Source organism: Salmo salar, chromosome ssa11, assembly GCF_905237065.1.
Source record: "Salmo salar chromosome ssa11, Ssal_v3.1, whole genome shotgun sequence".
NCBI lineage: Eukaryota > Metazoa > Chordata > Actinopteri > Salmoniformes > Salmonidae > Salmo > Salmo salar.
This window is the reverse complement of record NC_059452.1, coordinates 35636850-35661537: the sequence shown is the minus strand read 5'-3', so window position 1 is coordinate 35661537 and position 24688 is coordinate 35636850. Positions and strand designations below refer to the sequence as shown.

The 24688-nt window shown below is 46.6% G+C and overlaps 1 protein-coding gene across 2 annotated transcripts in view; it reads right to left on the bottom strand.

Moving 5' to 3' along the window:
• The window catches only part of LOC106591568 (ADAMTS-like protein 3), a 282134-nt gene that overhangs the window by 175869 nt on the left and 81577 nt on the right, over positions 1–24688 (bottom strand). For both annotated transcript variants that reach the window (XM_045689442.1, XM_045689441.1), the window contains exon 4: positions 12582–12709. In XM_045689442.1, coding sequence (XP_045545398.1) covers positions 12582–12709 — 128 coding nt within the window. The remainder of the gene's footprint in view (positions 1–12581; positions 12710–24688) is intronic.

Below are 24688 nucleotides of genomic sequence, written 5' to 3'. Positions count from 1 at the left end.
ACCAGCCTAATCTTGGGAGTTGATAGGCTTGGGAGTTGATAGGAGTTGATAGTCATAAACAGCGCAATGCTTGAAGCATTGCGAAGAGCTGCTGGCAAAACGCACTAAAGTGCTGTTTGAATGAATGCTTACGAGCCTGCTGGTGCCTACCACCACTCAGTCAGACTGCTCTATCAAATCATAGACTTAATTATAATATAATAAACACACAGAAATACGAGCCTTAGGTCATTAATATGGTCGAATCCGGAAACTATAATCTCGAAAACAAAACGTTTTTTCTTTCAGTGAAATACGGAACTGTTCCGTATTTTATCTAACAGGGGGCATCCATAAGTCTAAATATTCCTGTTACATTGCACAACCTTCAATGTTATGTCATAATTACGTAAAATTCTGGCAAATTAGTTCGCAACGAGCCAGGCGGCCCAAACTGTTGCATATACCCTGACTCTGCGTGCAATGAACGCAAGAGAAGTGACACAATTTCACCTGGTTAATATTGCCTGCTAACCTGGATTTCTTTTAGCTAAATATGCAGGTTTAAAAATATATACTTGTGTATTGATTTTAAGAAAGACATTGATGTTTATGGTAGGTACACTTTGGAGCAATGACAGTCCTTTTTCGCGAATGCGCACCGCATCGATTATATGCAACGCAGGACAGGCTAGATAAACTAGTAATATCATCAACCATGTGTAGTTAACTAGTGATTATGATTGATTGATTGATTGTTTTTTATAAGATAAGTTTAATGCTAGCTAGAAACTTATCTTGGCTTCTTACTGCATTCGCGTAACAGGCAGGCTCCTCGTGGAGTGCAATGTAAAGCAGGTGGTTAGAGCGTTGGACTAGTTAACCGTAAGTTCCCTGAGCTGACAAGGTAAAAATCTGTCGTTCTGCCCCTGAACAAGGCAGTTAGCCCACCGTTCCTAGGCCGTCTGTCACGACTTCCGCTGAAGTTGGTGCCTCTTCTTGTTCGAGCGGCGTTCGGCGGTCATCGTCACCGGCTTTCTAGCTACCACCGATCCATGTTTCTTTTTCCATTTGTTATGTCTTGATTGTTCACACCTGGTTCCCATCTCGTTATGATTATTTTCCCTATTTAACTCTCTGGTTCTCATGATGTTTTGTGCGTTTTTGTTTTCTTGTTCGTCGTGTTAGTTGTGTATTGTCAAGATTGTTTATCCCTGCGTGGATTTTGACTTATGTGTTTTCTAGAGTAAATAACGTTATTTTACTCAGTTCGGTGTCCTGCGCTTGACTCTATCCTCACCTCCACTATACTGACACTGACACCGTCATTGAAAATAAGAATGTGTTCTTAACCTCTCTAGGGTAGGTGGCACCAAATCGTCCCACCTACGTAACAGCCAGTGTAATCCCGTGGCGCGTTATTCAAAAACCTAAAAAATGCAAAAACTTAAATTTTTCAAACATATGACTATTTTACACCATTTTAAAGACAAGACTCTCGTTAATCTAACCACACTGTCCGATTTCAAAAAGGCTTTACAACGAAAGCAAAACATTAGATTATGTCAGCAGAGTACCCAGCCAGAAATAATCAGACACCCATTTTTCAAGCTAGCATATAATGTCACATAAACCCAAACCACAGCTAAATGCAGCACTAACCTTTGATGATCTTCATCAGATGACAACCCTAGGACATTATGTTATACAATACATGCATGTTTTGTTCAATCAAGTTCATATTTATATCAAAAACCAGCTTTTTACATTAGCATGTGACTAGCATGTGACTAGCATTCCCACCGAACACTGCCGGTGAATTTACTAAATTACTCACGATAAACGTTCACAAAAAGCATAACAATTATTTTAAGAATTATAGATACAGAACTCCTCTATGCACTCGATATGTCTGATTTTAAAATAGCTTTTCGGTGAAAGCACATTTTGCAATATTCTCAGTAGATAGCCCGGCATCACAGGGCTAGCTATTTAGACACCCAGCAAATGTAGCACTCACCAAAGTCAGATTTACTATAAGAAAAATGTTATTACCTTTGCTGTCTTCGTCAGAATGCACTCCCAGGACTTCTACTTCAATAACAAATGTTGGTTTGGTTCAAAATAATCCATAGTTATATCCAAACAGTGGCGTTTTGTTCGTGCGTTCAAGACACTATCCGAAAGGGTAAATAAGGGTGACGAGCATGGCGCAATTCGTGACATAAAATTTCTAAATATTCCATTACCGTACTTCGAAGCATGTCAACCGCTGTTTAAAATCAATTTTTATGCCATTTTTCTCATAAAAAAGCGATAATATTCAGACCGGGAATCTGCGTTTAGGTAAACAGACGAAAGAAAATAAAGCATTCGGTCGACTCGGGCACGCGCCTAAGCCCATAGTACTCTGATCGGCCACTTGCCAAAAGCGATAATGTGTTTCAGCCAGAGGCTGCCTCGATATCGTTCAGCTTTTTCCCGGGCTCTGAGAGCCTATGGGAGCCGTAGGAAGTGTCACGTTAGAGCAAAGATCCTCAGTCTTCAATAAAAAGAGCCAAGATGAAACACAACTTCTCAGACAGGCCACTTCCTGCATGGAATCTTCTCAGGTTTTGGCCTGCCATTTGAGTTCTGTTATACTCACAGACACCATTCAAACAGCATTTAAGCCCTGAACAATGCCTGACAGGCAACCCTGTCTCCCAGGCTGCATGGCACACCCAAGACCACAGCCAATCTCATGCAAGGAACAACACAGCTAACTTGGTTAGTATTGTGAGCTAGCTAGTTAGGTAGGTAGTCTTGTTAGCTATCTAGCTAGCTTGTTATCTATGCTGGTTGTTAGCTTGCATAGCTTATACTGTATGTGTATAATTATAAGGGACACTTCATGTTTCGTGGATAAAATTTACATTTACAGTGGGTGAGCTCCATTCCTGGCAGGCTGATCAGATTACATTTCAGTCCTGATTTATCAGCCTCTGAGGCTGCTATTGAATCTGATCAGCCTGCCACTAACAGAGCGCACCCACTCTTGATCATATACATAATGCACTGACTGCTAATCTGTCTGCAAGGAGCTTTACCTGTGAAACAGCCTACTAGGCAGAATCCTGACTTTTCAGCCTCTAAGACTGCTATTGAATCTGATCAAAGTCTGAGGCTGAAATGTAATCTGATCTGCCTTTCAGGAATGGAGCTCACCCACTCTGTAAAACATGAAGTGTATCTTACAATTATAAACATATAAGTTATGCAAGTTAACCTGTTGGGGGTAGTGGGCAGTATTTACACGGCCGGATAAAAAACGTACCCGATTTAATCTGGTTATTACTACTGCCCAGAAACTAGAATATGCATATAATTATTGGCTTTGGATAGAAAACACCCTGAAGTTTCTAAAACTGTTTGAATGGTGTCTGTGAGTATAACAGAACTCATATGGCAGGCAAAAACCTGAGAAGATTCTGAACAGGAAGTGGCCTGTCTGACAAGTTCTTGTTCATCTTGGCTCTTTTTATTGAAGACTGAGGATCTTTGCTGTAATGTGACACTTCCTACGGCTCCCATAGGCTCTCAGAGCCCGGGAAAAAGCTGAATGATATCGAGGCAGCCCCAGGCTGAAACACATTTGCGCTTTTGGCAAGTGGCCGATCAGAGGACAATGGGCTTAGGCGCGTGCACGAGTCGACCCCATACTTTATTTTCTTTCGTCTTTTTACCTAAACGCAGATTCCCGGTCTGAATATTATCGCTTTTTTACAAGAAAAATGGCATAAAAATGGATTTTAAACAGCGGTTGACATGCTTCGAAGTACGGTAATGGAATATTTAGAATTCTTTTGACACGAAATGCGTCGTGCTCGTGACCCTTCTTTACCATTCGGATAGTGTCTTGAACGCACAAACAAAACGCCGCTATTTGGATATAACTATGGATTATTTTGTACCAAACCAACATTTGTTATTGAAGTAGAAGTCCTGGGAGTGCATTCTGACGAAGAACACCAAAGGTAATAACATTTTTCTTATAGTAAATCTGACTTTGGTGAGGGCTAAACTTGCTGGGTGTCTAAATAGCTAGCCCTGTGATGCCGGGCTATCTACTGAGAATATTGCAAAGTGTGCTTTCACCGAAAGCTATTTTAAAATCGGACATATCGAGTGCATAGAGGAGTTCTGTATCTATAATTCTTAAAATAATTGTTATGCTTTTTGTGAACGTTTATCGTGAGTAATTTAGTAAAAATTTTCTAAATTCACCGGAAGTATGCTAGTTCTGAACGTCACATGCTAATGTAAAAAGCTGTTTTTTGATATAAATATGAACTTGATTGAACAAAACATGCTTGTATTGTATAACATAATGTCCTAGGGTTGTCATCTGATGAAGATCATCAAAGGTTAGTGCTGCATTTAGCTGTCTTCTGGGTTTTTGTGACATTATATGCTAGCTTGAAAAATGGGTGTCTGATTATTTCTGGCTGGGTACTCTGCTGACATAATCTAATGTTTTGCTTTCGTTGTAAAGCCTTTTTGAAATCGGACAGTGTGGTTAGATTAACGAGAGTCTTGTCTTTAAAATGGTGTAAAATAGTCATATGTTTGAGAAATTGAAGTAATAGCATTTCTAAGGTATTTGAATAACACGCCACAGGATTCCACTGGCTGTTACGTAGGTGGGACGATTTTGTCCCGCCGACCCTACAGAGGTTAACAACCAGCATAGATAACTAGCTAGCTAGCTAGCTAACAACACTACCTAGCTAACTAGCTAGCTAGCTCACTCACAAGACTAGCCAAGTTCGCTGTGTTGTTGCTTGCATGCGATTGGCTGTGGGCTTGGGTGCGGCACGCAACCTGGGAGAGCTGACTGTCAGGCATCGTTCAGGGCTTAAATGACCCACGAGGGCTTAGATGCCCCCACGAGCTCTTAGCTCGTCACACAGACTTCTGCCCCATTGAAGCGCGTGTATCGTTTTCGTAATGTTGATCAGACTGTCAGCTAACCCGTCTATAGTGCACTACTTTTGACAAGGGCCCAAAGTCTGGTAAAAAGGAATGCACTGCGTAGCGAAACGGGTGTCACTTGGGACGTAGCAGAACTATGTCAAAAAGTAACATAAACAACAGTTGTATTGTAGTAACACCACTTCCTATTGCATTAACACAAGATACCCTTGTCAATGTCTTTGAAAGGCCAAAGAGAGGGACGTTAAAAAGGAAAGATATACATCTGTGTCCCATCAGCAACCCTACACCCCTCTGAGCACCACTCTTAACACATAGGAAACATTCAATTGAGCAACGATGACCCCAATTTGACAGAGCAGGGTAATAAAATCTCCCCTGAATCCGTCCAAAGGTCAATACTGTGTGTGTGTGTGTAATTGTCTTCTCCCTGTTTCTATTATAAATGGATACAGGATTCATTCCATAATCACTGTTGCCAATTAACCCTGTTTAGTAGCTCTATCATTTCATTTTTTTATTTTTATATTTGTGCTGTTGTAAACCATTTTACTTTTTTTTTCACGACTTACAGTAGTGAGTGCATACATTTTCATACTTTTTCGTACTGATCCCCCATGGGAATTGAACCCACAACCCAGGCATTGTCATGCTCTACCAACTGAGCCACATGGGTATGATTTTGGCAGAGAGTAGAGTAATTTCCCAACACTAAGGTGATGCACAGGTTGAGTAGTGTTCAGAACAATGGAGAATAATACCAATGTTGTGCTAGGACGGATGTGTGTGTGTACCGTCTGTTTGTCTGTGTGTCTGTCTGTTCCTCTGTCTGTCTGTATGTGTCTGCGTGTAGTACCAGGAGTAAACTCACTACCATTGGGATGCAATGTGTCATAGATTGGATATAATGTGAATGACTGGCAGCTCTTCTCCCATAGAGTTGACCCTTCAAACTGTTGCTCTCTAAAGAAAATGTAAACTGTAACATCTAATGATTTACAGGATTTAACCTCCCATCCTCCCCAGGATATAACCTCCCATCCTCCCCAGGATCTAACCTCCCATCCTCTCGAGGATCTAATCTCCCATCCTCCCCATGATCTACTCTCCCATCCTCCACAGGATTAAACCTCCCATCCTCCCCAGGATTTAACCTCCCATCCTCCCCAGGATCTACTCTCCCATCCTCCACAGGATTAAACCTCCCATCCTCTCCAGGATTTAACCTCCCATCCTCCCCAGGATCTACTCTCCCATCCTCCACAGGATTAAACCTCCCATCCTCCCCAGGATCTAATCTCCCATCCTCCCCAGGATCTAACCTCCCATCCTCCCCAGGATCTAATCTCCCATCCTCCCCAGGATTTAACCTCCCATCCTCCCCAGGATCTACTCTCCCATCCTCCACAGGATTAAACCTCCCATCCTCCCCAGGACCTAATCTCCCATCCTCCACAGGATATAACCTCCCATCCTCCCCAGCGGCTAACCTCCCATCCTCCCCAGGATCTAACCTCCCATCCTCCACAGGATATAACCTCCCATCCTCCCCAGTGTCTAACCTCCCATCCTCCCCAGCGTCTTACCTCCTATCCTCCCAGGATATAACCTCCCATCCTCCCCAGGATCTAATCTCCCATCCTCCCCAGGATCTAATCTCCCATCCTCCAAAGGATATAACCTCCCATCCTCCCCAGCGTCTAACCTCCCATCCTCCCCAGGATCTAACCTCCCATCCTCCCAGGATATAACCTCCCATCCTCCCCAGGATCTAATCTCCCATCCTCCCCCGGATCTAACCTCCCATCCTCCCCAGGATCTAATCTCCTATCCTCCCAGCGTCTAACCTCCCATCCTCTCCAGGATTTAACCTCCCATCCTCCCCAGGATCTACTCTCCCATCCTCCACAGGATTAAACCTCCCATCCTCCCCAGGATCTAATCTCCCATCCTCCACAGGATATAATCTCCCATCCTCCCCAGCGGCTAACCTCCCATCCTCCCCAGGATCTAACCTCCCGTCCTCCACAGGATATAACCTCCCATCCTCCCCAGTGTCTAACCTCCCATCCTCCCCAGCGTCTTACCTCCTATCCTCCCCAGGATCTAATCTCCCATCCTCCAAAGGATATAACCTCCCATCCTTCCCAGCGTCTAACCTCCCATCCTCCCCAGGATCTAATCTCCCATCCTCCCCAGGATATAACCTCCCATCCTCCCCAGGATCTAATCTCCCATTATCCCCAGGATATAATCTCCCATCCTCCCCAGGATATTATCTCCCATCCTCCCCAGCGTCTAACCTCCCATCCCCCCCTGTATATTTTCCTCCCATCCTCCCCAGGATATATTCCCCCATCCTCCCCAGGATTTAACCTCCAATCCTCCCCAGGATATAACCTCGCATCCTCCCCAGGATATAACCTCCAATACTCCCCAGGATCTAATCTCCCATCCTCCCAGGATATAACCTCCCATCCTCCCCAGGATCTAATCTCCCATCCTCCCCAGGATCTAACCTCCCATCCTCCCCAGGATCTAATCTCCTATCCTCCCAGCGTCTAACCTCCCATCCTCCCCAGGATCTAATCTCCCATCCTCCCCAGGATATAATCTCCCATCCTCCCCAGGATATTATCTCCCATCCTCCCCAGCGTCTAACCTCCCATCCCCCCCTGTATATTTTCCTCCCATCCTCCCCAGGATATATTCTCCCATCCTCCCCAGGATTTAACCTCCAATCCTCCCCAGGATATAACCTCCCATCCTCCCCAGGATCTAACCTCCCATCCTCCCAGTATATATTCTCCCATCCTCCCCAGGATCTAACCTCCCATCCTCCCCAGGATCTAACCTCCCATCCTCCCCAGGATATAACCTCCAATCCTCCCCAGGATCTAACCTCCCATCCTCCCAGTATATATTCTCCCATCCTCCCCAGGATCTAACCTCCCATCCTCCCCAGGATCTAACCTCCCATCCTCCCCAGGATCTAATCTCCTATCCTCCCAGGATATACCCTCCCATCCTCCCCAGGATATAACCTACCATCCTCCCCAGGATCTAACCTCCCATCCTCCCCAGGATCTAATCTCCTGTCCTCGTCAGGATATAATCTCCCATCCTCCCCAGGATCTAACCTCCCATCGTCCCCAGGATCTAATCTCCTATCCTCACAGGATAGAACTTCCCATCCTCCCCAGGATATAACCTCCCATCCTCCCCAGGATCTAACCTCCCATCCTCCCCAGGATCTAATCTCCTGTCCTCCCCAGGATATAATCTCCCATCCTCCTCAGGATCTAACCTCCCATCCTCCCCAGGATCTAACCTCCCATCCTCCCCAGGATATAACCTCCCATCCTCCCCAGCGGCTAACCTCCCATCCTCCCCAGGATCTAATCTCCCATCCCCCCAGGATCTAATCTCCCATCCTCCGCAGGATATAACCTCCCATCCTCCCCAGGATCTAACCTCCCATCCTCCCCAGGATATAACCTCCCATCCCCCCCAGGATTTAACCTCCGATCCTCCCCAGGATATAACCTCCCATCCTCCCCAGGATCTAATCTCCTATCCTCCCCAGGATCTAGCCTCCCATCCTCCCCAGGATCAAATCTCCTATCCTCCCCAGGATCTAGCCTCCCATCCTCCCCAGGATCTAATCTCCCATCCTCCCCAGCGTCTAACCTCCATCCTCCCCAGGATCCTATCTCCCATCCTCCCCAGCGTCTAACCTCCATCCTCCCCAGGATCTTATCTCCCATCCTCCCCAGGAAATAACCTCCCATCCTCCCCAGGATTAAACCTCCCATCCTCGCCAGGATCTAATCTCCCATCCTCCCCAGGATATAACCTCCCATCCTCCCCAGCATCTAACCGACCATCCTCCACAGGATCTAATCTCCCATCCTCCCCAGGATATATTCTCCCATCCTCCCCAGCGTCTAACCTCCCATCCTCCCCAGGATCTAAACTCCCATCCTCCCCAGCGTCTAACCTCCCATCCTCCCCAGGATCTAATCTCCCATCCTCCCCAGGAAATAACCTCCCATCCTCCCCATGATTAAACCTCCCATCCTCCCCAGGATATAACCTCCCATCCTCCCAGGATATAACCTCCCATCCTCCCCAGGATCTTAGCTCCCATCCTCCCTAGGAAATAACCTCCCATGCTCCCCAGGATTAAACCTCCCATCCTCCCCAGTGTCTAACCTCCCATCCTCCCCAGGATCTAATCTCCTATCCTCCCAGCGTCTAACCTCCAATCCTCTCCAGGATTAAACCTCCCATCCTCCCCAGGATCTAATCTCCCATCCTCCCCAGGATCTAACCTCCCATCCTCCCCAGGATCTAATCTCCCATCCTCCCCAGGATTTAACCTCCCATCCTCCCCAGGATCTACTCTCCCATCCTCCACAGGATTAAACCTCCCATCCTCCCCAGGACCTAATCTCCCATCCTCCACAGGATATAACCTCCCATCCTCCCCAGCGGCTAACCTCCCATCCTCCCCAGGATCTAACCTCCCATCCTCCACAGGATATAACCTCCCATCCTCCCCAGTGTCTAACCTCCCATCCTCCCCAGCGTCTTACCTCCTATCCTCCCCAGGATCTAATCTCCCATCCTCCAAAGGATATAACCTCCCATCCTCCCCAGCGTCTAACCTCCCATCCTCCCCAGGATCTAACCTCCCATCCTCCCAGGATATAACCTCCCATCCTCCCCAGGATCTAATCTCCCATCCTCCCCAGGATCTAACCTCCCATCCTCCCCAGGATCTAATCTCCTATCCTCCCAGCGTCTAACCTCCCATCCTCTCCAGGATTTAACCTCCCATTCTCCCCAGGATCTACTCTCCCATCCTCCACAGGATTAAACCTCCCATCCTCCCCAGGATCTAATCTCCCATCCTCCACAGGATATAACCTCCCATCCTCCCCAGCGGCTAACCTCCCATCCTCCCCAGGATCTAACCTCCCGTCCTCCACAGGATATAACCTCCCATCCTCCCCAGTGTCTAACCTCCCATCCTCCCCAGCGTCTTACCTTCTATCCTCCCCAGGATCTAATCTCCCATCCTCCAAAGGATATAATCTCCCATCCTTCCCAGCGTCTAACCTCCCATCCTCCCCAGGATCTAATCTCCCATCCTCCCCAGGATATAACCTCCCATCCTCCCCAGGATCTAATCTCCCATCCTCCCCAGGATATAATCTCCCATCCTCCCCAGGATATTATCTCCCATCCTCCCCAGCGTCTAACCTCCCATCCCCCCCTGTATATTTTCCTCCCATCCTCCCCAGGATATATTCTCCCATCCTCCCCAGGATTTAACCTCCAATCCTCCCCAGGATATAACCTCCCATCCTCCCCAGGATATAACCTCCAATCCTCCCCAGGATCTAACCTCCCATCCCCCCAGGATATAATCTCCCATCTTCCCCAGGATCTAATCTAGCATCCTCCCCAGGATCTAACCTCCCATCCTCCCCAGGATCTAATCTCCTATCCTCCCAGCGTCTAACCTCCCATCCTCCCCAGGATCTAATCTCCCATCCTCCCCAGGATATAATCTCCCATCCTCCCCAGGATATTATCTCCCATCCTCCCCAGCGTCTAACCTCCCATCCCCCCCTGTATATTTTCCTCCCATCCTCCCCAGGATATATTCTCCCATCCTCCCCAGGATTTAACCTCCAATCCTCCCCAGGATATAACCTCCCATCCTCCCCAGGATATAACCTCCAATCCTCCCCAGGATCTAACCTCCCATCCTCCCAGTATATATTCTCCCATCCTCCCCAGGATCTAACCTCCCATCCTCCCCAGGATCTAACCTCCCATCCTCCCCAGGATCTAATCTCCTATCCTCCCAGGATATAACCTCCCATCCTCCCCAGGATATAACCTACCATCCTCCCCAGGATCTAACCTCCCATCCTCCCCAGGATCTAATCTCCTGTCCTCCCCAGGATATAATCTCCCATCCTCCCCAGGATCTAACCTCTCATCCTCCCCAGGATCTAATCTCCTATCCTCACAGGATATAACTTCCCATCCTCCCCAGGATATAACCTCCCATCCTCCCCAGGATCTAACCTCCCCTCCTCCCCAGGATCTAATCTCCTGTCCTCCCCAGGATATAATCTCCCATCCTCCTCAGGATCTAACCTCCCATCCTCCCCAGGATCTAACCTCCCATCCTCCCCAGGATCTAATCTCCCATCCCCCCAGGATCTAATCTCCCATCCTCCGCAGGATATAACCTCCCATCCTCCCCAGGATCTAACCTCCCATCCTCCCCAGGATCTAATCTCCCATCCCCCCCAGGATTTAACCTCCGATCCTCCCCAGGATATAACCTCCCATCCTCCCCAGGATCTAATCTCCTATCCTCCCCAGGATCTAGCCTCCCATCCTCCCCAGGATCTAATCTCCTATCCTCCCCAGGATCTAGCCTCCCATCCTCCCCAGGATCCTATCTCCCATCCTCCCCAGCGTCTAACCTCCATCCTCCCCAGGATCTTATCTCCCATCCTCCCCAGGAAATAAACTCCCATCCTCCCCAGGATTAAACCTCCCATCCTCGCCAGGATCTAATCTCCCATCCTCCCCAGGATATAACCTCCCATCCTCCCCAGCATCTAACCGACCATCCTCCCCAGGATCTAATCTCCCATCCTCCCCAGGATATATTCTCCCATCCTCCCCAGCGTCTAACCTCCCATCCTCCCCAGGATCTAAACTCCCATCCTCCCCAGCGTCTAACCTCCCATCCTCCCCAGGATCTAATCTCCCATCCTCCCCAGGAAATAACCTCCCATCCTCCCCATGATTAAACCTCCCATCCTCCCCAGGATATAACCTCCCATCCTCCCAGGATATAACCTCCCATCCTCCCCAGGATCTTAACTCCCATCCTCCCTAGGAAATAACCTCCCATCCTCCCCAGGATTAAACCTCCCATCCTCCCCAGTGTCTAACCTCCCATCCTCCCCAGGATATAACCTCCCATCCTCCCCAGGATTAAACCTCCCATCCTCCCAGGATATAACCTCCCATCCTCCCCAGGATCTAACCTCCCATCCTCCCCAGGATCTAACCTCCCATCCTCCCCAGGATCTAACCTCCCATCCTCCCAGGATATAACCTCCCATCCTCCCCAGGATCTAACCTCCCATCCTCCCCAGGATCTAACCTCCCATCCTCCCAGGATCTAACCTCCCATCCTCCCAGGATATAACCTCCCATCCTCCCCAGGATATAACCTCCCATCCTCCCCAGGATCTAACATCCCATCCTCCCCAGGATCTAACCTCCCATCCTCCCCAGGATCTAACCTCCCATCCTCCCCAGGATCTAACCTCCCATCCTCCCCAGGATCTAACCTCTCATCCTCCCAGGATATAACCTCCCATCCTCCCCAGGATATAACCTCCCATCCTCCCCAGGATATAACTTCCCATCCTCCCGAGGATATAACTTCCCATCCTCCCCAGGATATAACCTCCCATCCTCCCCAGGATATATTCTCCCATCCTCCCCAGGATATAACCTCCCATCCTCCCCAGGATATAACCTCCCATCCTCCCCACGAATGTGTGTGTGTGTGTGATACTGACCCTCCGTTGAGACACCTGCGTAGAGAGTAAGAGGCCCCTCCTCCACAGGTGCGTGAGCAGTCGCTCCAGGTGCCCCATGCATCCCAGCCACTGTCCCCGTCCTCATCTGATCCAGTCATATGAGACGCCTGAGAGAGAGAGGGGAAAGAGGTTAGAGTATACCTTACACATCCATGCACGCACGCACGCACGCACACACACACACACACAAATAAGCACACACACATACACACAAAACACGTGTTGCTATGTGTTATTGTAGTGAATTGGGGGGGTAGCCTTGGCTGAACTTGGGAGCTTGAAGAAAAATAATCAGATTTTTCTTACAGTCCCTGGAAATGTGTCTTTTGCTTTTTGACCAAACACCACAAGACCCACACAACTCTGAGGGGTTAGAAACACAGGTGCTGCTTGTCATTCCAACACTGTGTTGTTATGACAAGAGAACCAAGCTGCTTTTCTAAATCACAAGGGCCTAATCCCAAACTGCTTGTCTAGATCACTAGGGCCTAAACCCAAATCGACCCTATGCCCTATGCACTTGTGGAGATCAGAGAGGATTTGACAGATGTAAGCAATTTGGAAATAGCTCCAATGTGCCCTCTGATAGGCGGGGGGGAAGTTTCCATACATGGCTTTTACCAATCAAATCGTCTCAGATCTCCACAAGTGCATATCGCATGGGGGGCGTGGATTGGGCCTTGGAATTGTACTGGACTACTAAAGGAAGAAAGTAACAGCATATTCTATGGAAGTACCTTTTTGCAAAACCCTCCTCATCCGTGAGCATGATCATGGATTTCGGGAGATGAAAATAGGGATCTCTAATATTATTAAACGGCTGTTATTGCACGGCTGTTACTGCACGGCTGTTATTGCACGGCTGTTATTGCACGGATGTTATTACACGGCTGTTATTACATGGCTGTTATTGCACGGATGTTATTACACGGCTGTTATTACACGGCTGTTACTGCACGGCTGTTACTGCACGGCTGTTATTGCACGGCTGTTACTACACGGCTGTTATTGCACGGCTGTTATTACACGGCTGTTATTACACGGCTGTTACTACACGGCTGTTATTACACGGCTGTTACTGCACGGCTGTTACTGCACGGCTGTTATTGCACGGCTGTTACTACACGGCTGTTATTGCACGGCTGTTATTACACGGCTGTTATTACACGGCTGTTACTACACGGCTGTTATTACACGGCTGTTACTACACGGCTGTTATTGCACGGCTGTTACTACACGGCTGTTATTAAATGGCTGTTACTACACGGCTGTTATTACACGGCTGTTACTGCACGGCTGTTATTGCACGGCTGTTACTACACGGCTGTTATTACACGGCTGTTATTACACGGCTGTTACTGCACGGCTGTTATTGCACGGCTGTTACTACACGGCTGTTATTACACGGCTGTTATTACACGGCTGTTACTGCACGGCTGTTATTGCACGGCTGTTACTACACGGCTGTTATTACACGGCTGTTATTACACGGCTGTTACTGCACGGCTGTTATTGCACGGCTGTTACTACACGGCTGTTATTGCACGGCTGTTACTACACGGCTGTTATTACACGGCTGTTATTACAGGGCTGTTATTGCACGGCTGTTAATACACGGCTGTTATTGCATGGCTGTTATTACAGGGCTGTTATTACACGGCTGTTATTACATGGCTGTTATTGCACGGCTGTTATTACACGGCTGTTATTGCACGGCTGTTATTGCACGGCTGTTACGGCACGGCTGTTATTAAATGGCTGTTAATAAACAGCTGTTATTACATGGCTGTTAAAACAGCTGTTATTACATGGCTGTTATTAAACAGCTGTTATTACATGGCTGTTAAAACAGCTGTTATTACATGGCTGTTATTGCATGGCTGTTATTAAACAGCTGTTATTACATGGCTGTTAAAACAGCTGTTATTACATGGCTGTTATTAAACAGCTGTTATTACATGGCTGTTAAAACAGCTGTTATTACATGGCTGTTAAAACAGCTGTTATTACATGGCTGTTATTGCATGGCTGTTATTAAACAGCTGTTATTACATGGCTGTTTAAACAGCTGTTATTACATGGCTGTTAAAACAGCTGTTATTACATGGCTGTTAAAACAGCTGTTATTACATGGCTGTTAAAACATAGATGTTATTGCATGGCTGTTTTTAACTCTTCTTGAACTGCACTGTTGGTTAAGGGCTTGTAAGTAAGCATTTCAAGGTAAGGTCTACACTTGTTGTATTCAGCGCATGTGACAAATAAAGTTTGATTTGATTTGAAATGTTGTGTGTTTTCTGTTAGCATAATATATCGACTGCTATACCAGCAGTGTATCACAGAGCTAAAGGTGCTATCTAAAACCTAAAAGGGTTCTTCGGCTGTCCCAATAGCAGAACCCTTTCAAGAACCCTTTTTAGTTCCAGGTAGAACACTTTTGGGTTCCATGTAGAACCCTTTCCACAGAGGGTTCAACCTGGAACCAAAACGTGTTCTGCCTGAAACCATGGGGACAGCCGAATAACCCTTTTGGAACCCTTTTTATTAATATTGTAAAACAAAGCCTTACATCGTATGAGTGATACATGCCCGCACGCACACACACACACACACACACACACACACACACACACACACACACACACACACACACACACACACACACACACACACACACACACACACACACACACACACACACACACACCATCAGCTTACTGCATCTCACTAAAGGCAGTGCAGACACTCTCCCACAATGTGCCTAACTCTGTAGAGACATCTCCCCTGACTTTATCTTATCCAGGTCTCATGTGTGTGTGTGTGTGTGTATGTGTGTGTGTGTGTGTGTGTGTGTGTGTGTGTGTGTGTGTGTGTGTGTGTGTGTGTGTGTGTGTGTGTGTGTGTGTGTGTGTGTGTGTGTGTGTGTGTGTGTGTGTGTGTGTGTGTTATGAACGTATTAAAGCCCAGGCGAGTGAGAGGGTTCTCCTGGCTGTATCTCACCAAAAATAGGAGAGTTGGTTTCCTGTGGCTCAGTGATGTCAAAGCAGACCCTCTTGTGTCATAGAGAGAAGTAATCTGTGCATGCGTCTGTGTGTAAGGGGGGTGTGTATAGGGTTAGACTGCTGGAGGCCACTAGGACATTCCCATCAACCTACTATGGATGAGTATGAATGAACGATGCCCCTAAGCCATGTCTGCACAATTACTGACCCATAAATACAAAATGTGTGTGTGCGTGTGTGTGTGTGTGCGTGTGTGTGTGTGTGTGTGTGTGTGTGTGTGTGTGTGTGTGTGTGTGTGTGTGTGTGTGTGTGCCAGAGAATCTGATGGTGTTTTTCAGGGAGACCAGGACCAGTAGACAACTCAAACCTTGTTGGGACTATCTCACACTGTGCCCTTCATTTTTAGTATCACCAGACTCACAACTGGAAATATGTATTTACTTTGAACTATTCAATACTGTGTCTGCATCCCAAACAGCACCCTTTTCCTTATATAGTGCACTACAATTTAACCATAGGGACACCCATAGGGCTCTGGTCAAACGTAGTGCACTATGTAGGGAATAGGATCCCATTTGGGATGCAGAATGTTATTTCTGGATGAGAGTGGACATAGACCTTCTACAGAGCATTTCTCTGGGCAGAGTTTAAATTGCTAACACAGGAAAATGTCTAATTCTTTTGACATTGTTATTTATGCCTGGTTACTGATGGTAGAATGTCTTACAGTACATTCCTCTGACGGTCTTATTTCAATCTCTCTTCCAGACCCCAATACTCCCTGACCTTGGATGAAATCAGAACGGACGCCATTCTAGAATGTTTCTCTCTCATATGCAGTACACACAGGCACATACTGTACACACAACCAGATGCAGACATGTGCGCAGACAGACAGACAGACAGACAGACAGACAGACAGACAGACAGACACGCACACTTTATTTATTTAACTAGGCAAGTCAGTTAAGAACAAATTCCTATTTACAATGACGGCCTAGGAACAGTGGGTTAACTGCCTTGTTCAGGGACAGAACGACTGATTTTTACCTGTGTGTGTGTGTGTGTGTGTGTGTGTGTGTGTGTGTGTGTGTGTGTGTGTGTGTGTGTGTGTGTGTGTGTGTGTGTGTGTGTGTGTGTGTGTGTGTGTGTGTGTGTGTGTGTGTGTGTGTGTGTGTGTGTGTGTGTGTGTGTGTGTGTTAGAGGTCGGCCGATTATGGTTTTTCAGCGCCGATACCGATTATTGGCGGGCCAAAAAAAAAAGCCGATGCCGGGTAATCGGACATTTTTTTTTTTTGGGTTGTTGTAATAATGGCAATTACAACAATACTGAATGAACACTTATTTTAACTTAATATAATACATCAATAAAATCTATTTAGCCTCAAATAAATAATGAAACGTGTTCAATTTGGTTTAAATAATGCAAAAACAAAGTGTTGGAGAAGAAAGTAAAAGTGCAATATGTGCCATGTAAGAAAGCTAACGTTTAAGTTCCTTGCTCAGAACATGAGAACATATGGTGGTTCCTTTTAACATGAGTCTTCAATATTCCCAGTTAAGAAGTTTTAGGTTGTAGTTATTATAGGAATTATAGGACTATTTCTCTCTATACGATTTGTATTCCATATACCTTTGACTACTGGATGTTCTTATAGGCACTTTAGTATTGCTAGTGTAACAGTATAGCTTCCGTCCCTCTCCTCGCTCCTACCTGGGCTCGAACCAGGAACACATCGGCAACAGCCACCCTCGAAGCAGCGTTACCCATGCAGAGCAAGTGACGTTTGAAACGCTATTAGCGCGCACCCCGCTAAGTAGCTAGCCATTTCACATGGGTTACACCAGCCTAATCTCGGGAGTTGATAGGCTTGTCATAAACAGTCATAAACAAGTCATAAACAGCGCAATGCTTAAAGCATAGCAAAGAGCTGCTGGCAAAACGCACGAAAGGGCTGTTTGAATGAATGCTTACGAGCCTGCTGGTGCCTACCATTGCTCAGTCAGACTGTTCTATCAAATCATAGACTTAATTATAATATAATAAACACACAGAAATACGAGCCTTAGGTCATTAATACGGTCGAATCCGGAAACTATCATCTCGAAAACAAAACGTTTTTCCTTTCAGTGAAATACTGGCATCCATAAGTCTAAATATTCCTGTTACATTGCACAACCTTCAATGTTATGTCATAATTACGTAAAATTCTGGCAAATTAGTTCGCAACGAGCCAGGCGGCCCAAACTGTTGCATATACCCTGACTCTGCGTGCAATGAACGCAAGAGAAGTGACACAATTTCACCTGGTTAATATTGCCTGCTAACCTGGATTTCTTTTAGCTAAATATGCAGGTTTAAAAATATAAACCTCTGTGTATTGATTTTAAGAAAGGCATTGATGTTTATGGTAAGGTACATTCGTGCAACGATTGTGCTTTTTTTTCGCAAATGCGCTTTTGTTAAATCATCCCCCGTTTGGCGAAGTCGGCTGTCTTTGTTAGGAAGAAATAGTCTTCACACAGTTCGCAACGAGCCAGGCGACTCAAACTGCTGCATATACCCTGACTCTGTTGCAAGAGAAGTGACACATTTTCCCTAGTTAAAAGAAATGCATGTTAGCAGGCAATATTAACTAAATATGCAGGTTTAAAAATATATACTTGTGTATTGATTTTAAGAAAGGCATTGATGTTTATGGTTAGGTACACGTTGGAGCAACGCGTACCTAAGCGATTATATGCAACGCAGGAAAGGCTAGATAAACTAGTAATATCATCAACCATGTGTAGTTAACTAGTGATTATGATTGATTGATTGTTTTTTATAAGATAAGTTTAATGCTAGCTAGCAACTTACCTTGGCTTCTTACTGCATTCGCATAACAGGCAGGCTCCTCGTGGAGTGCAATGTAAAGCAGGTGGTTAGAGCGTTGGACTAGTTAACCGTAAGGTTGCAAGAGTGAATCCCCGAGCTGACAAGGTAAAAATCTGTCGTTCTGCCCCAGAACAAGGCAGTTAACGCACCGTTCCTAGGCCGTCATTGAAAATAAGAATGTGTTCTTAATTGACTTGCCTAGTTAAATAAAGGTGTAAAAAAAATAAAAAATAAACTTGAAATCGGCCCTAATTAATCGGCCATTCCGATTAATCGGTCGACCTCTAGTGTGTGTGTGTGTGTCTCTGTCTGATTCTGAAACCCCTTGCTATTGTTTGACTTCCAACCCCCAGACTGGACCAAAGCAGAATAACGAGATACATTTTCAGTCAACTTACTAATGGAATGAGAGACCACCTTTTGTTACTAAGCTGGCTGGAAGCTGACATCCAACAGTAATAACATTGCTATGAGGAGAATCTGTCCGGGCCGTTTTGGCTGAGACGACCGGCTCGCTCTATTGTGTCAGTTCTGAATAGCTCTGTATCAGCATTCTGTAACCATTTACACTGACCAGACTAGTGATCACCACCCCATCAAAACACAGAGAGAGGGAGAGAGAGAGCTGGGGAGAGAGAAAGAGAGACAGAGAGAGAGAGCCAGAGGGAGGGAGAGAGAGAGAGACAGAGAACAAGATAGAGGGAGAGAGAGAGCTGGGGAGAGGGAAAAAGAGACGGAGAGAGAGAGAGACAGAGAGAGGAAGAGAAAGAGACAGAGAACGAGATAGAGGGAGAGAGAGAGCTGGGGAGAGGGAAAGAGAGATGGGGAGAGAGAGGCAGAGAGAGGGAGAGAGACAGAGAGAGAGAAACAGAGAGAGAGAGAACGAGAGACAGAGAACGAGAGAGGGAGAAAGAGAGCTGGGGAGAGGGAAAGAGAGATGAGAGAGAGAGAGGGAGAGCGAGAGACAGAGAACGAGATAGAGGGAGAGAGAGTTCCCTGTGCAGCCCAGCCTGCTATATTCCATTCTCTGCTCTGTTCATTCATTCATCCTACCATGGCAGAGTTGCATGATGCAACAACTGTCAGCCAAACAGCACAGAGCTATAGGATATCATACTATTATAGAATCATTTTTCATACATTAATGGTTGCATCCCAAATTACATACTATTACCTACATAGTGTACTAATTATAAACATGGCCAATAGGGCAATAGTCAAGAGTAGTGCAGTATGTAGGAAATAGGGTGCCATTTGGGATGTAGTTCTTAGAGAGTTTTTCAGAGAGTTTCAGAGAGATAAAACAGTGTTGCATCATTTGTTTACATAAGTTGTAACTGCTATGGAGTTGCTATGGTGTTGCTATGGAGTTGCTATGGAGTTGCACAGATTATAGCTGGCAGCATTCCTCTGTCTATGTGTACAACTTGTGTTTCTCTGTATTCAATGGGACATGTTCAAGGCGATTACAGAATTCCTCATCTAGCTGCTTGAATTGAAAGTGTGTGTGTGTGTGTGCGTGTCAACTGTTGTGTGTGTGTGCACATATGAGCTGTAGCTGCTGTCAGTGTGTATGTGTGCACATATGTGTGTGTGTCCTGCAGCCTGCAGTGTGGAGGCTCCTACTGTCTGGCTAGACTCAGCACAGCGGAGGGCTGGATGGCTGAGGTGCTGAGGGTCCTACTGTCTGGCTAGACTCAGCACAGCGGAGGGCTGGATGGCTGAGGTGCTGAGGGTCCTACTGTCTGGCTAGACTCAGCACAGCGGAGGGCTGGATGGCTGAGGTGCTGAGGGTCCTACTGTCTGGCTAGACTCAGCACAGCGGAGGGCTGGATGGCTGAGGTGCTGAGGGTCCTACTGTCTGGCTAGACTCAGCACAGCGGAGGGCTGGATGGCTGAGGTGCTGAGGGTCCTACTGTCTGGCTAGACTCAGCACAGCGGAGGGCTGGATGGCTGAGGTGCTGAGGGTCCTACTGTCTGGCTAGACTCAGCACAGCGGAGGGCTGGATGGCTGAGGTGCTGAGGGTCCTACTGTCTGGCTAGACTCAGCACAGCGGAGGGCTGGATGGCTGAGGTGCTGAGGGTCCTACTGTCTGGCTAGACTCAGCACAGCGGAGGGCTGGATGGCTGAGGTGCTGAGGGTCCTACTGTCTGGCTAGACTCAGCACAGCGGAGGGCTGGATGGCTGAGGTGCTGAGGGTCCTACTGTCTGGCTAGACTCAGCACAGCGGAGGGCTGGATGGCTGAGGTGCTGAGGGTCCTACTGTCTGGCTAGACTCAGCACAGAGGAGGGCTGGATGGCTGAGGTGCTGAGGGTTTAGGGTGGATACAGCCATCTGTCTTTCCTACTTAACTTCATCCTCTCTACCCCTCCATTGGTCCTCGCTCCCTCATTCCTGTCTAGTCCAACCTCCTCTGGGCACTCTCTTTCTGTTTCTCTGTCTCTCATAAACAGGGCATCCTGTCTCTGAGTCTCATCCCAAGACCTCTGCATGGCAGCTCTTCATCCTGTCTCTATCCCCACCCTTCCATCTCTCTCTCTGAGTGCCTCTCTCTCTCTCCCTATATGTCTCTCTGTCTCTCTCTCGTGTGTGTAACACACGCTGTGGCACACGCACACCCACAACCTGTCTAGTAGGTCCTACAAGGGTTGAATTGCACTATCTGGGGGACAGTTTAAGAGCAACTAGGTGTGAGTCAGAAAACCCACAGCCGGTATCTGGAAGCCCCATTAGAGAGAGCTCAATGAGGCTCCCTGAAAATAAGACTGAAAAAAAAAATGCTACTCTTTTAGCCCTACCGCACCATTTCTGTACTTAGCCAGTCACAAAGGGCTCCGTACCATTTCTGTACTTAGCCAGTCACAAAGGGCTCCGTACCATTTCTGTACTTAGCCAGTCACAAAGGGCTCCGTACCATTTCTGTACTTAGCCAGTCACAAAGGGCTCCGTACCATTTCTGTACTTAGCCAGTCACAAAGGGCTCCGTACCATTTCTGGACTTAGCCAGTCACAAAGGGCTCCGTACCATTTCTGTACTTAGCCAGTCACAAAGGGCTCCGTACCATTTCTGTACTTAGCCAGTCACAAAGGGCTCCGTACCATTTCTGTACTTAGCCAGTCAGAAAGGGCTCTGTACCATTTCTGTACTTAGCCAGTTACAAAAGGCTCCGTACCATTTCTGTACTTAGCCAGTCACAAAGGGCTCTGTACCATTTCTGTACTTAGCCAGTCAGAAAGGGCTCTGTACCATTTCTGTACTTAGCCAGTCACAAAGGGCTCCGTACCATTTCTGTACTTAGCCAGTCACAAAGGGCTCTGTACCATTTCTGTACTTAGCCAGTCACAAAGGGCTCTGTACCATTTCTGTACTTAGCCAGTCACAAAGGGCTCCGTACCGTTTCTGTACTTAGCCAGTCAGAAAGGGCCCTGTACCATTTCTGTACTTAGCCAGTCAGAAAGGGCTCTGTACCATTTCTGTACTTAGCCAGTCACAAAGGGCTCCGTACCATTTCTGTACTTAGCCAGTCAGAAAGGGCCCTGTACCATTTCTGTACTTAGCCAGTCAGAAAAGGCCCTGTACCATTTCAGTGCGTCACACATGGCTGTCTACAAGTAGGAGGTCAGATAGGGGTGGGGGTGGTTCAGAATCACACTCATGTGATGAGTAACTTTGAGAACTGAATACTTTTTACTATTTTCCTATTTGCTCAAGGAACTAATGCCTAGGCTTTAGCTCAGCAGGGGAATGTGGTCTTATGGAGAGCCGGGTTCGAAACCTGGTCAGTCACAGTAACACGTTTACTCTTTGACCAAAGAAGACACGGCTAGCTATGTTCCCTGACCTCCTACCTGTCGTCACATGGTTGTCACCACCAGTTCATTCGGCTTAGGCACCAATAACACAACCAAGACTTTACGATGACATCATTCAAAAACAAAAGACATCAAACTGATAGAAATGTAGATCTTACTAGCCCCCAAGAAAAACAAAACATATTAAAGAATGCTGACAGGAATAACGCTAGATTAAACCAGAAAAAGATATGGGGCATCCAATGATAGCATTAGCTACTATAAATGCGTTTATCTGAAACTGACTGTGTGATTGTATGCTGTCAACATTGTCTAGTCAAGATAGATGTCATAGAGGCAGTTTTTCCAGACACAGATTAATCCTAGTCAGGTAATCCTGGACTAAAAATCAATCTCAAAGGAGAAACACCATTGAAAATGTTATTTAGTCCAGGACCAGGCTTAATCTGTGTCTGGGAAACGGCCCAATAAAGTCCACATAATGACAGGAAGGATGTACCAGACGTGGGTTAGCTTAAATTCATGATTCAAATATTTACACTTCACTGGATTTAGTACAATGGTACCCAATGGCATAGTCCCAAAAGTGCAAACTCCAAGCTAAGTCAGAATCCGAATCAAGGACACTACAGAGGTGGACATGTCAACATGAGTCACAGTTGTTTTTTATAATATTGGGTTCAAAGTTCTGGTAATTTTCCCAAAATTCCCAGGGTTTACAGACATCCCATTTGGATGATTCCCAGAATCAGGGAATGAACAGGAAATCTGGAATCCTCCAAACAGGATTTATGGAAAACCTGGGAATCTTGGGAAAGTTACCAGAATTTTGCAAACCTAGGTAAAACCATGTTAGCTCGCTGAGCCAAAGTCTAGAATGTAGAACTATCAGTAGATTCTGATGGTCTCAGGATGTAGGTCAGTCTGGAAGACAGCAGATATCACTCAGCCTGACTACCCACACCCTGAGACTAGTCCAAGACTCACTCACTCACACACACACACACACTGGAATCAACCAGCAGGACTCTCACATCAATCATATCTAGGCTCCAGATGTGTGTGTGTTCTCTGTCCAGTGCTCGATACAGTTCTCCCGCTGATCAGTTTAGCCTTTTAGATCAAAATGAATAAGATTACATGGAAAGGTGGGGACCTGATCCTAGATCAGCGTTCCAACTCTGAGACTCTTTATAAATACTTGACCAGAGAAGGCCCTCTAGTCTACCAGCTTGTGTCCTAAATGGCAACCTATTCCCATAGGGCTCTGGTGAAAAGTCTTGCACTATGTAGGGAATAGCAGGCCATTTGGGACCCAGTCCTAATCTGTCAGTGTGGCTTCTTATCTAGAGGGCTTCTGTCATTACTCTTCCTGACTGAGGAGGCCTTCTGCAGTCACCCATGTAGTTGATTCCCCTAACCAGCTCAGACTAATAGACAAGGATTAGCTTCCTGGTGCAGTATAGGACTCAATGTACGAGTCAAGGCAAAAAGGAATAATTACATTTTCTACTGCTACCATATGGATAAGCACACACACACACACACACACACACACACACACACACACACACACACACACACACACCACTGATGGGATGCCCAGCCAAACCAAACAGCCAGTGAGACTGACTGACAGCCCTGCTCTGCCACAGACCGCATGGTTCATCATTCTCCCCTTACAACAAGAGCCAAGCGTGCGCACACACACACACACACACACACACACACACACACACACACACACACACACACACACACACACACACACACACACACACACACACACACACACACACACACACACACACACACACGGCTTACTACATTGCATCTAAAATCCAAGATTTAAGAATTCAACAGGGTGCTTCAATTCATGTACCTTGGTTGGGCTGTGGGATAGAGGCAGTGACACAGAATTACAACAACACACATATACGAGTACTGAGTTAATCAGTGAGCAACTCACAAACACTCTTGGGCTTTATTCGGTGGTTGATTGAGGCACAGAGAGAGAGAGAGAGAGTGTGTGTGTGTGTGTGTGTGTGTGTGTGTGTGTGTGTGTGTGTGTGTGTGTGTGTGTGTGTGTGTGTGTGTGTGTGTGTGTGTGTGTGTGTGTGTGTGTGTGTCAGCCCTTAAACTAACGTGCTGGATGTTTTCTCAAGAGCATTAGCAGGAACAAAGTGTTTTCCTCAAGCATGCATGGATGAAAACACTCCAAATAGGAGGTACCAGTCACACTGGAATGATCGTTGAACGTCAGTCAAACAGGCTGAGATGGAAGGCCTGTTAGTAGCTCAAAGCACTTCAGAGTAGACTATTTCCTCTAGACACTGATCTGAGGTCTGTTGTATTCTCCCTCTTAATGATTAAGGTTAGGATTTCAGGAAG